At 40.5% G+C, this 14,069-nt stretch overlaps 1 protein-coding gene across 2 annotated transcripts in view; it reads left to right on the top strand.

Moving 5' to 3' along the window:
• Positions 1-326: 326 nt before the first annotated feature.
• The window catches only part of POLRMT (RNA polymerase mitochondrial), a 27,971-nt gene continuing 14,228 nt past the window's right edge, over positions 327-14,069 (top strand). The window contains exons 1-7 of one of the 2 annotated variants that reach the window (XM_072111057.1): positions 327-597; positions 2,100-2,195; positions 3,739-4,313; positions 4,527-4,660; positions 5,046-5,229; positions 7,480-7,629; positions 12,751-12,918. In XM_072111057.1, the coding sequence (XP_071967158.1) occupies positions 498-597; positions 2,100-2,195; positions 3,739-4,313; positions 4,527-4,660; positions 5,046-5,229; positions 7,480-7,629; positions 12,751-12,918 (1,407 nt within the window). In that variant the 5' untranslated portion in view covers positions 327-497. The remainder of the gene's footprint in view (positions 598-2,099; positions 2,196-3,738; positions 4,314-4,526; positions 4,661-5,045; positions 5,230-7,479; positions 7,630-12,750; positions 12,919-14,069) is intronic. The other variant, XM_072111066.1, reaches the window with a different exon arrangement.

Genomic DNA, 14,069 nt, shown 5'->3' with positions numbered 1-14,069 from the left:
ACTGAGTTGCCGCCATGTGATTGGCTGATTAGAAATTAAGTGTTAACGAGCAGTTGGACAGGTGTACCTAATAAAGTGGCCGGTGAGTGTATATATGTGTGTGTATATAAATAATAAACAGGCAGTCCCCTACTTAACAACACCGACTTACAGACTCAGCTCAGCGCTCACTGAGCCTTTTTTGTGGTGTATGGTGACACTTCAGTGGATTCAGGACTGTTATAGGTTTCATACATGAATGTGTCATAGGCTACCGTGACCCTGACATCACAACATGATACCCTCCATCAAATTGTGAGGCTAGCCGCCGGTCCCAGACTACATTTCCCAGCAGCCCCTTCTTCTAGTCGCCATGGTGCCGGTAGTTTGAAGCTCTTGCTCTCTACACATGGAGGGCATTAGCAGGAACTACGTTTCCCATGATGCAGTAGAACTCGTTCTGACCCCGCAGTTCCGGGTTCTAATGGCGGCGGTGTAGACCTGCACTGGGCACCGGGATGTCAGTAGTAAGGCTCAGTTCCCTATCCCGGCTTCTGCGGGAACAAGTGGTACCTGGCAATGGACTGTGCCTTACTTGTCGCCGAGTCCTTGAGAGAGGTGAGTGTCATAGGGGCAGAGACACGTGAGCCCGTGACCTCTAACCTTTACTTCTCCTGGAACCTTGACTGGAACAGTGCCCTGGTGTTACCGAACTTTGTTGTATAACCGTGGCTGAGGTGTTTTCTGTATCATAGTCACCCCCATTTATCACTAGTAAAGAAAACCTTACCACCTGTGGGAATGTGGAAGCATGTGTGTAGTGGTCATTCCCCATAGTACTCTAAATGGAAGACATAAGATAAATACATCCCACATGTTCACAGCTTCATTTTTACCTTGGAAGAGCCCATATACCTGTTCAAAACAGTCTCTAAAAACATTTCATTCTCCAACAGTTGTATTTTTCTGTAGAATAAAATTTAATAAAAAATATCAATTGGTGATTTGTGCAGATCTGTGTGCTTGGCTACTATTATTCATCAAGTGTATTGATAATTTTCAGCAAATCCACAAATTTTTCACAAATCATAAGAGCACATTTACATTTCTCACATTTCTGTTGGATTATATAGATACTGTAAGGTACCCAAAAACAGGCTAGTAAGGCTATCTGCACATTCCATGTTCAGATTTTGATGCAGAATATCTGCAGTGTAAAACGGCAGCATTATGCCTCTTTCACACTTGCGTTTTTCATGCACGTGTTCTGCGTGTGCTTTTGACTTACAGAACTTGCATTGCACTCTGATCGATTGTAATCATGGATTTTTTTCAGACTTGCATTCTTTTTCAATCCTGCATGTTTTTTTTGTTTTTTTTTTATCTCCGCATGCTTTACTTTTGCAAGTCACGCGTGTGAAAAATGCACCATACAAGTCTATGGAGATGCATCAAAAACGCACTGCACTCTGAGACACATACAAGTCCAATGCAAGTGCAATGCATTTTTCACGCATCAACTGCTATTGAAAAGATAGAGCTCAGTCCTGAGTATTTTTCACGCATGTTATCTACACGTGAAAAACTCATCAAAATTGCAAAAAAAACTGGCCAAGCCATGATTGCACCCTGATCAGATTCTGACGTGATCTGCAACTCAAGTGTTAAAGGGACCTTAAAGCGAATGTGAATTGCAAAAAGATATGTAGAAGTTGCTTTTTTTCCCCATGTGCATCCTCTCAGATTTTTGCATGCAGTTCTTTTTTACATTGATGTCTATGGGAGAGTGAAAAATCTGCATAAAATGTGCACCATTATGCAGATTTGATGCAGATTTTTGCTTGAAATGATGTCAGATTAGGTGAAACAAAATGGGGTAAAAAAAAAAATCTGCATAATGGTGCAAAAGAAAATCTGCATGATAAATTCATATAAAATCCATGTGATAATATGCAATGTGTGCAGGTAGCCTTATGGTCATTTTATAGCACACATTGCCATTTTTTTGTTATATTGCGCACATCTTTTGCAAATATTATTACATCTACAGTTTTAATGAAACAACATTTTGATGTGACATAGGAAAACAACAATATGATTTATTTATTTTTCATCACAAGGCTGTCACCTAGGAAGCACATTCAGATTTTCATCTTCTGCCAGACCCAAAGATGAGATCGGAACCAGTGAGCGATGCCGACTGGAACTTGTGGAAGGTAAGTTATAAAGCTGTAACTAGTTTTAGATACTTCACAAAATGTAAGTGATGGTTACATTTGTCTAAGACTACATTCGTACTACTGTTGCTATTTCATTTGTTGTTGATTCATCAAGAAGAGTTACCATTGTCTATATCCCTTTGGAACCATATCAGCAAGTGAATGAGAAAAGATGGGTTTTTTTTTGTTTTCTTTTGCCTACACTTTGGAACATGCTTTAGTGTCTGCCATTCTCACTATGCAACTGTCATCCATCCACAGCCTGCACTGAGCACACACTCTGGATGTTTCTTCATTAGGTAACTGTCTATATAAGTATAAGGACACTTAAATCTCTTGAGAGGCTCCCTGAATACCACTGTCAGAGGGAAGAGGTAGAAAAGGCTGATTGTATGAATATGCAGCGGGATATTTCTTAGCCCTCCATTATTGTACCCTTACAACGGAGGGCTGCAGATGGGTGTTTTTTCTCCACACTTTCCAAAGACTCTTTTTCACTTTATCTAGTCCCCAGTATGTACAGGTTAGTGAGGATTACTAGCGAGTTTACTTCCATTGGATAAAAATCTGTCCATGGCCGTGTGATGTTACACCAGTGCATGGGTCATTTGTGTCACACGGATTTATCAGAGTTGTGGGCTATAATGGCTCGTACACCTGTGTGACAGTGGTCAGATTTCTATCCACTGGAAGTAAACACAGAAACTTCCTGTAGAATGACAGCAAGCAGAGTTCTAGAAAACCAGGAGGAAATGTATATTGGAAAATTGTATAGCTTTTCATTATACAAACAATAACATTTACTTGTTGAAAATGGACAAAACTTTGAAATTTGCGAACGTCAGTCGAATATTCTAAAACCTACTAACTAAACAAACAAAAAAGGGCATTGGATCAAGGGTCATCCTTTGCCTCTGCATCTGCAGTCAGAGTTTACTTTGAAGGAAACTACCATCAAAGTCGAGCATGATAAACCAGGGGCACTTTACTCAAAGGTCAAGGCACAGATAATCTTCTTATATTCATTATCCATGACCTCTTTCCTTCTAAAATCAACTTTTAAAATTACCCTAATAAGCCTGAAGGGTTTTACCAGTATCCCACTGTGCCTTAGCTTCACAGGCTTTTACACTGTGCTGGAGCATGTTTCACATCTTGACGGTAGATTTGAATTAAAACTGTTTCCTGGCGCCCTAGCAATGTTCCCATGGGTAATATAGAACACATATTTGATTGCCAAAACTGTGATTACATCTTATAGAGAGAGGTATTATATATTTGAGAAAGATATTTTAAGTCATAGCTATGTCAAAGCCATGCTAAGTGAAAATGGCTTCCTCCCCTCCCCTCGGAGTTTGTGCTGCAGCAAGAAATACTTGGTGTGCTGTGGGAGAGTCCTTACACCGCTGTGAGATCTCTCCATTGAGCATATTGCATCTCTTGATGCACTACATCATTGTGGAACAAATCCTGGAGTTTACGATGGTCTTTTCTCCTTTGCTTCTGCATATTTCTCATATACACACATTTCTTTATTAAGTATTACAGTCTCGAGTAGAACAACTGAAAGCAGATGAGACTTTATATGTGCATGAACCTGAAAGCAAGAAGGCACATCCAAACAAAGAGTCCGGCAAGGTGGAAGAAAATAGTAAAATAGTACAGACCCCAAAACGTTGGATGGAAAAGCTAAAAAAAGAGCAGATCACAAAACATCAAAAGCAGAAAGTTTTGCATGAAGTTAAGAGTACAGACAAGACTTCTTTCAAGAAGGAGAAAAGCCATGCTCTGGGAAAGCTGACAAAAGGTCCCATGAAGCTTGAGAGTTTGAATGTAGAGATACATCCATTAACATCAAACCACGTACTAGACAAAGATATGGAGATTGGAGACAATGCTTTGAATCAGGGCAATGGACTTTTATTGGAGGATAAGGATGGAAACCGACATGGAGGAGTTCAGCGACACATCCACTGTTACTTAGATACATGTATATTCATGGGGGAATTGAGCAGAGCACAGAACTGTTTACAGTTTTATCACCAGCATATCTCAAGGAGAGGTCTGCTAAATATCTCCATGTACAACCTACTAATGAGAGCCTGGGCCAAAGAGGTAAGAAAACAGAAGGGAAAAGTCATGTACATTGGATCTGAAGGGGGATATGATTAAGGGTAAAACCCCAGGGACTAATGTAGAAGCACTGGGCAAGAGGGTGTGTGATTAGGAGTAAAGTGCGGGGGTCTGAGGAGTCTTCAGCTGTTGAATGGACACAATGAAGCTCCAACTTACCAGGAGCCCATGTTTACTACCTTTCTTTCTATCAAGCAGGCCTCACTTGCTCAAGTTGGTCGTTTGTTTGTAATGTTGAACGAGGCTTCACTAAAGCCAAATTTGGGATCCTATGCTGCTGCTTTGGAAGCAATGGGTCGTACAGAGTCCAACACAAAAGCCATTCAAAGGTAAAACAAGGAAACTTCTGTGGATGCTATGTATTCTAATATTTACAAAGCTTTTAGTACTCCATTTCATATTTAATCCCTGTCATGGCAAGATATGTGTGTGTATATATATATATATTATGTAATTTCAAATACTTAATTTATAGTTGTTGCTTAGAGATACATGTAGTATAAGCACATTGTAGTTTCCCCAGTTTAAACATGGAAGACTGTGCATTGCTGGCATGTAGTGTGCAACTGCACAATGTAAAGCGCTATTCCCATTGTGCACTTGCAGTTTCTAAAAACCACTATGAATATAAATGGAGAAAACAAGTAAATTCTAAGTCCCTTAATGTTGCACAATTTATAAAGAGGTGTGTTCTCTTTTTTTTCTTCATTAAAGATGTTTGAAGCAGTTGGAGGAAGATGGGATGTCTGTTGAGGAGCTCTTTCTTGGCCTTCCGTACGTAGAGGATGAGAGGGACATGGTTCTAAAAGCCATTCAGCGAGTCATTCCAGACTTCAAGCCTCCTCCAAGAGTAGAGATTATATGCACCTCCCCAATGGTCAAGAATTTTTACAGTAAAGTAAGCAAGGCAAAAACTTCCTGATACTATATTATGACGTGACTTGTAGGCTGTTCCTGTTTCTAAAAAAGGTCTTCTTGTGATCTACAATGGATGTGTGTATCAAAAACCAGCTCATGGTGGTGTGAAGTTATAGAGGTATTCTTGTCTTATCTATTTATACATAATACATGTCTGCTAGACGCGGAATCCAACTCTTGAATCTACCCATATATCCAGGATTGGGAAGGGGGCGGAAGCTGTAGCATCCAGGCAGAGAAGAAATGGTGCGATAGCCTTGCATAACATCCGTGTTCTCCATATACTTCTGTGGACGTTACAGCATAACTTTGTTTTAAAGCTGTTTCCATAATTTTCATAGAAGTGAATGGAAGGAGGGGGGGGGGTATTTAGTCAGCCACCAATTGAGAAAGTTCTCCCACTCAAAAAAGATGAGAAGCTTCTAATACAGTGGTGGCGAACCTATGGCACGGGTTCCATAGGCAGCACTCGGAGCCCTTTCTGTGGGCACCCGGGCCATCGTCTCAGCACACCAGACAGAACTCAAAGAATCTTCCTGCAGTTGCAAGTTCCACTTAAAAGATGCTGTTTTCAGACATATTTTGATACTGACTTCTCTACTTCGAACTGTAGGAAGAGGGAGAATGAGTAGACAGGGCCGAATTATCTTTGGAGGATTCTCTGTGTACAGCGGGATACTGGAAAGAAGCTAAAGTGATGCAAATTTTCCATCTTTCTACTGTATTGCTGTCCTCAGGAGACCAATCTGATTGAAAGTTGTTTAAGAACAGGTATCAAAAACCTACTGCTTTAATTTTTGGTTGGCACCTCGCGATAAATAATGGGGGTTTGGGTTGCAGTTTGGGCACTCGGCTGCTAAAAGGTTCGCCATCACTGCTCTAATAGGTAGAACTCAACTATGAGAGACAAAATGTTAAAACAAATCCAGAAAATTACATTTTCTGATTTTTAAAGAATTATTAGCAAATTATGGTGGAAAATAAGTATTTGGTCAGTAATAAAAGTTCATCTCAATACTTTAAATATAATTTGTTGGCAATGATAGAGGTCAAACATTTTCTGTAAGTCTTCACAAGGTTGGCACACACTGATGCTGGAACTGGGATATTGTCTCATTCCTCCATGCAGATCTCCTCTAGAGCAGTGATGTTTTGGGTCTGTTGCTAGGCAACACAGAATTCCAAATCCCTCCAAAATTTTTCTACGTGGTTGATATCTGTAGACTGGCTAGGCCACTGCCAGACCTTGAAATGCTTCTTACAAAGCCACTCCTTCATGGGCCTGGCATTGTGCTTAGGATCCTTGTCATGCTGAAAGACCCAGCCATGAGGTTTACACTCAATATCACACAATACATGACCCCATTCATTCTTTCATGTAGGATCAGTTGTCCTGGTCCCTTTGCAGAGAAACACCCCATGCTTCACAATCGGTATGGTGTTCTTTGTCCATAGTAGAGGAGGGAAAACTCCAGCTATTCAGATAATACTTTAAATTAAAACATCTTATTTGTTCCATCATAGTTAAAAACATCAGGGATCCAAGAAAACAAGGATCTGAGTCTCTGGCGGCCTAGTGTGTTACTGATGATAGTCTTTGTTACCTTGGTTTCAGCTTTCAGGGCATTCAGTAGGTCCCCCTGTTTGCTTGTGGGATTTTTGATCACTGTTCTTGTGATTATTTTAACCCCACAGGGTGAGATCTTGTGTGAAGCTCCTGATCGAGGGACAGGAGTCTTTTATACTGATAACAAGTTCAAACTGGAGCCATTACTACAGGTAATGAGTGGAGGACTCATTAAAGAAAACACCACTTAAAGACAAAGTTACAGCCATGTGAAAGACAGAAATCTTGCCTGTTTGTAGGTGACCAAATACTTTTCCACCATAATTTGCAGATAAATTCTTTAATAAATCAGACAATGTGATTTTTTTTTTTTTTACTAAATATTTCTAGTACTGTATATAGTAGATGTGACAGCACAGGTCTATTGTTCTCTTCTCTGGATGCAGCAGTTCCATCTTCAGGTGGTGATCCAAATCAGAACACTACTTCTAAAGACAGGTGCAGGTCCATGCAGTGGGATCCTCATCAATTAGACAGTCATTGTCATAACGGTGGGAATACTATACAATTTGTTAGGCATACCTAGATGGGATGTCCGACAGCTCATATGAAGTTGTAATATGCCTGTTCTTTTTTAATTTTTTTTTTTAAATTTTTTGCCAGCAACCACCACCTTCCTACCCAAAAACTGGGTTCACAGTGTCTGATCTGCAGGGAAGATTTGAAGAGCAGCTGAAAATTGAGAGCTGTGAGACAGTGACTATAAACTCTGTGGAGGCTGTTAAACCAGTGCAGGAGGAGAGAATTAAAGCGGTAAGCCTAACCAAACCTGAAAGTCTGTCTACTATACTGCTGGGTCAGCAGTGCACAGTTGTTTTTTTTTTCTTTTGCCCCATTCACTGTTTCTGCTTACCCCCATTCAATGCCTTCTGTTTACACTAGTTTACAGACATTGCAGTTTCCTAATGTATTAATCTGTGCACATCCAGCTCTCACTTAGAGGTTTTGTGCACTTTTAGATTCATAAGCACACACACACACTAGCATTGGACAGGTTATTTAATGTCAGGATATAAGGTTTTATGGATGATGTTGTGCTTGCTTTGCAAGCACAGTCCCAATTCAAAGTTCTGTTTTGTATTCAGTTAATAAATGGAGGGGACTTTGGAGTTTACTGTACAGACTGGTGTTCATTTTTGTCCTTTGTAAGTAGGCATCCATGTGTAGTTTCCTTCTTTTCCTTTAATTTTATGAACCATTATTTTGTAGCACACCTGGAAACCCCAGTGGTGAGGGTTATATTATTGAAGTAACATAACTTTTTTCACTTTTAAAATGTCTCAAAATTGCAACTGCGAATTTGCCCAAATAGTAGATAGGTAGCAGATAGGTGCATATCAATTCCAGTTTGGACTAAACCCCTATAAAAAAAAAATAAATCTGACACCAAAAGGACTACAAATATGTCAAAAAGTAGAAACAATATAGCTGTCTTTGGATTCAACAACCCCGCACACCATATGTTTCTTTGTAAAGTCACTTCAGCGGTGGTGGTCGTATCCAAGGACAGCTGTCCTTCATTTCTAAGGGACCATATGACTACATTTATGGGAAATTATCTTCACAACGGTAACAGGTATATTCTATAATTGTAGCTCCAAGCTAAATTTTATTTTGTCTCGGTGAGTTTCCAAATTTTTTGCTGTTATGGGAACAAGAACAGAACCTAATTACAGACACCTTACAGCTGATCATTGCAGCCTGAGACTAAACCAAAGTGCTTCACCTGAGGTCACAGTGGGCAGAGAGGTCCGTTTGTAAATAGGGGTCGTCTGTAAGCCAGGTATATGACAGATGAAATGTCCAGATGGTAAAACCAATTTAGTGTTGCTAATAATCTCATGTTTTTCATGTTTTGGACTTAAAGGGGTTGTCCGAGGGGATAAAAAAACGTTGGGTAGACGGGATGGGGCGGGTTAAAAAAAATTAACATGTACTTATCTCCGTGGTCACCCGTTCCGCATACTATGCTGTGAATACGGGCAGGTGGGTGTGGCCGGCCGGAAACTGAGTGCAGTGCCTACACAATACATTGCTATATATTGCTTGGCCAATATCTTCGTTCTAGAAGAAATTGCTCTATTGAGGGTGATTTTAAAAAGGAGAGTAAACACCTATATGAGTGCTTTCTTGATGAGGGCTACCCAAGAAGGACCCTTAAGAAAACATATAAGAGGACCAAAATGATCAAGAGGGAAACCCTTATTTCCAGTACTATTCCAAATAACAATGATAGTCTGCTGCATATGCGGATGAAGTTCTGAACATTCTTAAAAAATATTGGCCGTTGTTATGGCTTGAGAAGAAGTCATTGGAATAATAAGTGATCCCCCTAGTCTTTCATTTCGTCAAGATAGAAACACCAGAGGCAATCTTGTACGCAGTCATTTTACTGTAGCTCATATATCACAAAAAAACTTGGCGGTCAACACCAGTGATGGGCTCCTTCCCATGTGGGGACTACAGCTTTTGTAAATATATGCCAAAAGCTAAACAATTTACAGACCTTCACCATTCTGAACTTTTGCTCAGTGCACCTACCTAAAAATCTATGTTGGCAAGACAATTCAAGAGCTAAGGAGGAGGATTTCATCACATGTAGTACAGTTCGGACGAACAAAGATTCTTCATTAGCCAAACATGTGAGATTCGCACATGATGGCAGTATGCACCATCTTAAATTTTGGGCAAATCAACCCCTTAAGGACACAGGGTTTTTTTTTTTTTTGCTCATTTCTCGCTTTCCACCTTCAAAAATCCATAACTTTTTCATTTTTCTGTGTACAGAGCTTTGTGAGGGCTTATTTTGTGCTTGACAAATTTTATTTCTCTATGATGTTATTTATTATAACATGCTGTTTACTGGGAAGCTGGAAAAAAATTCCAAATGTGGAAAAATTGGAAAAAACCCCGCATTTCGTCACTTTTTTTGTGGGCTCAGTTTTTACAGCTTTCACTGTGCACTTCAAATAACTCCTCTGCTTTACTCTTTGGTACGGTACGTTCGCGATTATACCATATTTATACAGGTATTATGGCGTTGTAATACATTTCCAAAAATTAAACAGATATGTAGAAAAAAGAAAAAAAAATGTTGCCATGTTCTGACGCTAATAACTTTTTCACACTTTGGTGTACGGAGCAGTGTGAGGTGTCATTTTTTGTGAAATGAGACAATGTTTTCATTGCTACTATTTTGAGGACTGTGCGACATTATGATCACTTTTTATTCCATTTTTTATGTTGTGTAAAAGTTGCTTTTCGGACATTTGGCTGCTATTTTCCGTTATGTGGTTCACCGCCAGCAATATCGTTTTCACTATTTTTTTTTTTTTACCCCTCTAGGGGTAACCCTAGATAGTCTGATCGGTCCTACCATCTACTGCAATACTACTGTATTGCAGTATATTGCTTTTTTATAGAGGATTCATTGCAATGAGCCACTGCAGCCATTACAATGAGCAATCTTCCGAAACCATGCAACCTCGGGTCTGCAATGGCTCTCATTGCAACCGATCGCTGCCCCCATGATGACGTTCAGGGGCGATCCCAATAGTGATGACTGTGCCCATGCGCCACCGTGTTTTTGACAACAACAAACAAGGTTAACTGCGGGTGTGAACCACGCGTCTTTGCTGCAATACGCAGCAGAACCCATCTCTGTATTAAGAGGGCTCAGCCCGTGAGCCCTCTTCATACTCCCATCATAGCTCTTCGGCGGATATATCCGTTGCAGAGCGTGAAGGGGTTAAAAACCTGGCGCAGTAAATTCAGTGCAGTATGAGATTATGCGTCTCACTTCATTGGATATCTTGGTTACAACTGAAACAATATCTTGGTTAAATCAGAAATGTATCCTGTTGTCCTAAAATGTATCAGTTCTTCCTCAGTGGTGGAGAAACAGTGACCTCTAGTGGTGTAATTTATTATTATTTTTTTTTTACTCACTAAGGGCTCATTCACACGGCCGTCTGGGGGTACGTACATGCGGCCAAAAATTTGTGGCCGCATATACGTCCCAATAGACGACAATGGTGGCCTGGCGACATGCTCTTTTTGCGAGTGTGCGGCTATGCGCCGCTGTTTTCTATGGAGGGAGGAGGGGTCACCGCAAGGTGGGGATACCGTGTGTGTATGTACCCTAAAGGAGTATTCCCATGAAGGCAAGATTCCTAAATATACTCAGGATAACAAAATTACACAGTCTCAAACTCACTGTTATTAACAAAAATAAAACAGTTCACAGATATAATTCCATCCAGTTTCTATCAGTCCTGGTGTACACAATTTTGGTTGTTCCTGGATCCCATCACAGAAATTCTGACTCTGCTCGGATTCTTCTCCTGAGTAGCTCCTCCTGTCTGCACCCTGCAGCACACTCTGCCTCCTGCTCCTCACCCCTGCATTCCAACACCAGCTCAGACACAGGCACCTCCTATGTGTGTTATAGCAGAGCAGAGCTGAGTGTTTCATTGTGTACTATATCCATCTCCCAACTCTTATGTGTCTCTTTTTCTATTTGTCAGATCACAGCACAGAGGTATCATAAAGTGTCTGCTTAGAGAGTCCCCTGCCCTTTTTTACACAGAATCTTACACTGACAATTTCTTAAAAAGCAATAAAACTGAGTAAACTTGTAAAGTAAGGGGTTAAAAATGATCTTTATTGTGTAAACATCACTAGGGGATTACAATTTGAGAACTTTCTTTAATGGGCAAACCTCTTTAAGCTGTCACAAGGATTTTGAAAATAATTCAACACTCACAACTATTATACTATTAAATATACATTATCCTATCCCCACACTGTACATGATGAACCTTACATACTTGTATCCTCAATTATAGCTGTAGATTTTTAACTTACCTTTGTGTAATGGATGATAAAAAAGGGTTGTTTATTTGATTATATATACCCCATATAATAAAATTATAAGTGACTAATGGGTTTCAGTGAGGTCTTGTGTAGACCTTTTTTTGTAAATTGATGTGTAAAATATTTGTACCCTGTCAACAGGTTATTCCACAATGTTTTGCTGGTACGAGCAATACAGACGTACAGATAGTCTTAATTATAACCTGTGATGAACAGCATAAACGCTTCCACCATATCATAATTTCTTAACCTAAAAACTAAGCCAAAATGGCAAATTAATGTTAATATAATTAAGGGGTATTCTCATATTTAATGCATATTAAATGACCCTTCCCGTGGCTGAGCCTAATGGAGAGTTTGCCTTGCATGAAAAATAGCCTAATCCATACACTTGGATTTTTTTTTTTTATCACTCCCATAGACATTGCAGTTTTCAATCAGCTTTATGTACAACAAATATGGCGCCACTCAAAAATGCACCTGTTTTTAAAAAAAAAAAAAACAACCCCTCATACTGTGACGGCAACAGAAAGTTATGGACTTAGGATGACATCCCCATTGTCAGAGTTTTAATAAATAATGAATATTTTGGTGTTGTCTATACAAGATTGTATTTACCTCATTTTATATTATTTTTATCTTCTAGCTCTATAGAACAGCAGATGGACATGCAAATTAGTTTGATTTCTCCAGTATGTCATTACACATACGGCCGATATACGTCTCCCATAGACGGCAATGGGCGCGCGGCGCCCTACGGGAGCGGTACGGTGCCGTGCACGTGCGGCACCGTACCGCCCCGTGAAAAAATAGGACATGTCCTATTTTTTCAGGGCATACGGCGCCGTGCGCCATACATCCCTATGGAGAGGGGCGGGGTGAGCAGCACTCTCCCCCTCCTCCTCTCCCCACACGCTGCCGTGTGCCCGCCGTGCGAATCCAGCCTCACACTGAACTTTTATTGAGTTGCAATAGTCATATTGATGCTCTCCATTTTAGAGGGAAGTGATGGATGGTCTGCGGTCTGGATGGCAAAAGGACCTGCTTCATGCTTTCCGTGACTCAAAGAATCGCCTGGCAAAAGTTAACCGTAACTCACGCAGAATAAACCTTTACCCCTATCTATGTTTATTGGATGAGGAGCATTATATAGAAATTATGCTACAAGTAAGTATAAATGTGCCTTTGACAACACGTAAAGAATGGTTGCGCTACTAAAAATTGAATATATATCATAGGGGGAATTATCATGATGATGTTAATACCCAACCCCTTCTGCATATGCCGTAGAACGTTACTCACCGGCCCACTTCACCATTGACATGGCCCCCTTCATGCCCCTCCACTTCCATAGTCGCAATTTCTGAGCTTGCACACAAGGCTGTGGAGTCAGTAAGCCAAACCGCCCTAACTCTGACTCTAGCTCCACCAAAATGCCACGTCTGACCGCACCCTAATCATCACTGTTCTGCAGGGAAGAAGGGTCTCACTCCATACATCATACTTGCTCTAACGCTTGCCTAGTGACTTGTGTTTAGAACCGCAAGTCAAGCAGAACAGGGAGGGGCTTGGCCTTATCACATATTTGTTTCAGCTGAAACGCTTACTGTTGGTAATAAACGCGTAAAAACTGCCTAAATCATATTACCTTTAGCCTATGACCATATTATGACTGATAGTAATGCAATAATAAACATAGGTAGACAGGCTATCCTTCTTTCATTTATTCTATGGGCTCTCACTTTTTGTACTTAACTGTTATTGGTTCTTCTGCCAAATTCCTTGTGGAGCAGGGTAGTAAGTGTGCCTGGAGTCTGGAAGCCGCACAAACTGATGAAGTATATGCAGAACGTGGCTGCAGACTGCACTCAGCCAGTAACAAAGCTCTTTACATGCTGCTTAACATCAGCAGTGTGAAAGAGGCTTTGATATTGGTCTTGTAGACACTGTGACCTGCTGAGTGTTCTGGCGTGCACTGTGTTCCTGCTAATGATATTTTCCTCCTTTAAAGAATTGCCACGGGGTTAGACCGCTCAGTGCTCTTGTTACAGGCAATAATTGCCAAACATTCTTTTACACTTGAGACTTATTTTAAGGAGTAATGGTGCCCGATCATGTGTCCATGGAGCTTGGTGAGGCATTAATGCCACTGGTGTGCTTAAGGCGCTGCTGTTCTGCGGGGAAGAAGAGATTCCTTGCATTAAAGGGGTTACCCACTCTTAAGGTACACACATGCCTTTACTGCATTGTTAATTCATCATGGGATTTGGTAGTACCGTTACTTAACGTATATACTCGAGTATAAGCCGACCCGAGTA

The sequence above is a fragment of the Engystomops pustulosus genome, chromosome 1 (assembly GCF_040894005.1).
Source record: "Engystomops pustulosus chromosome 1, aEngPut4.maternal, whole genome shotgun sequence".
Taxonomy (NCBI): domain Eukaryota; kingdom Metazoa; phylum Chordata; class Amphibia; order Anura; family Leptodactylidae; genus Engystomops; species Engystomops pustulosus.
This window is presented reverse-complemented; position numbering and strand designations above follow the sequence as displayed.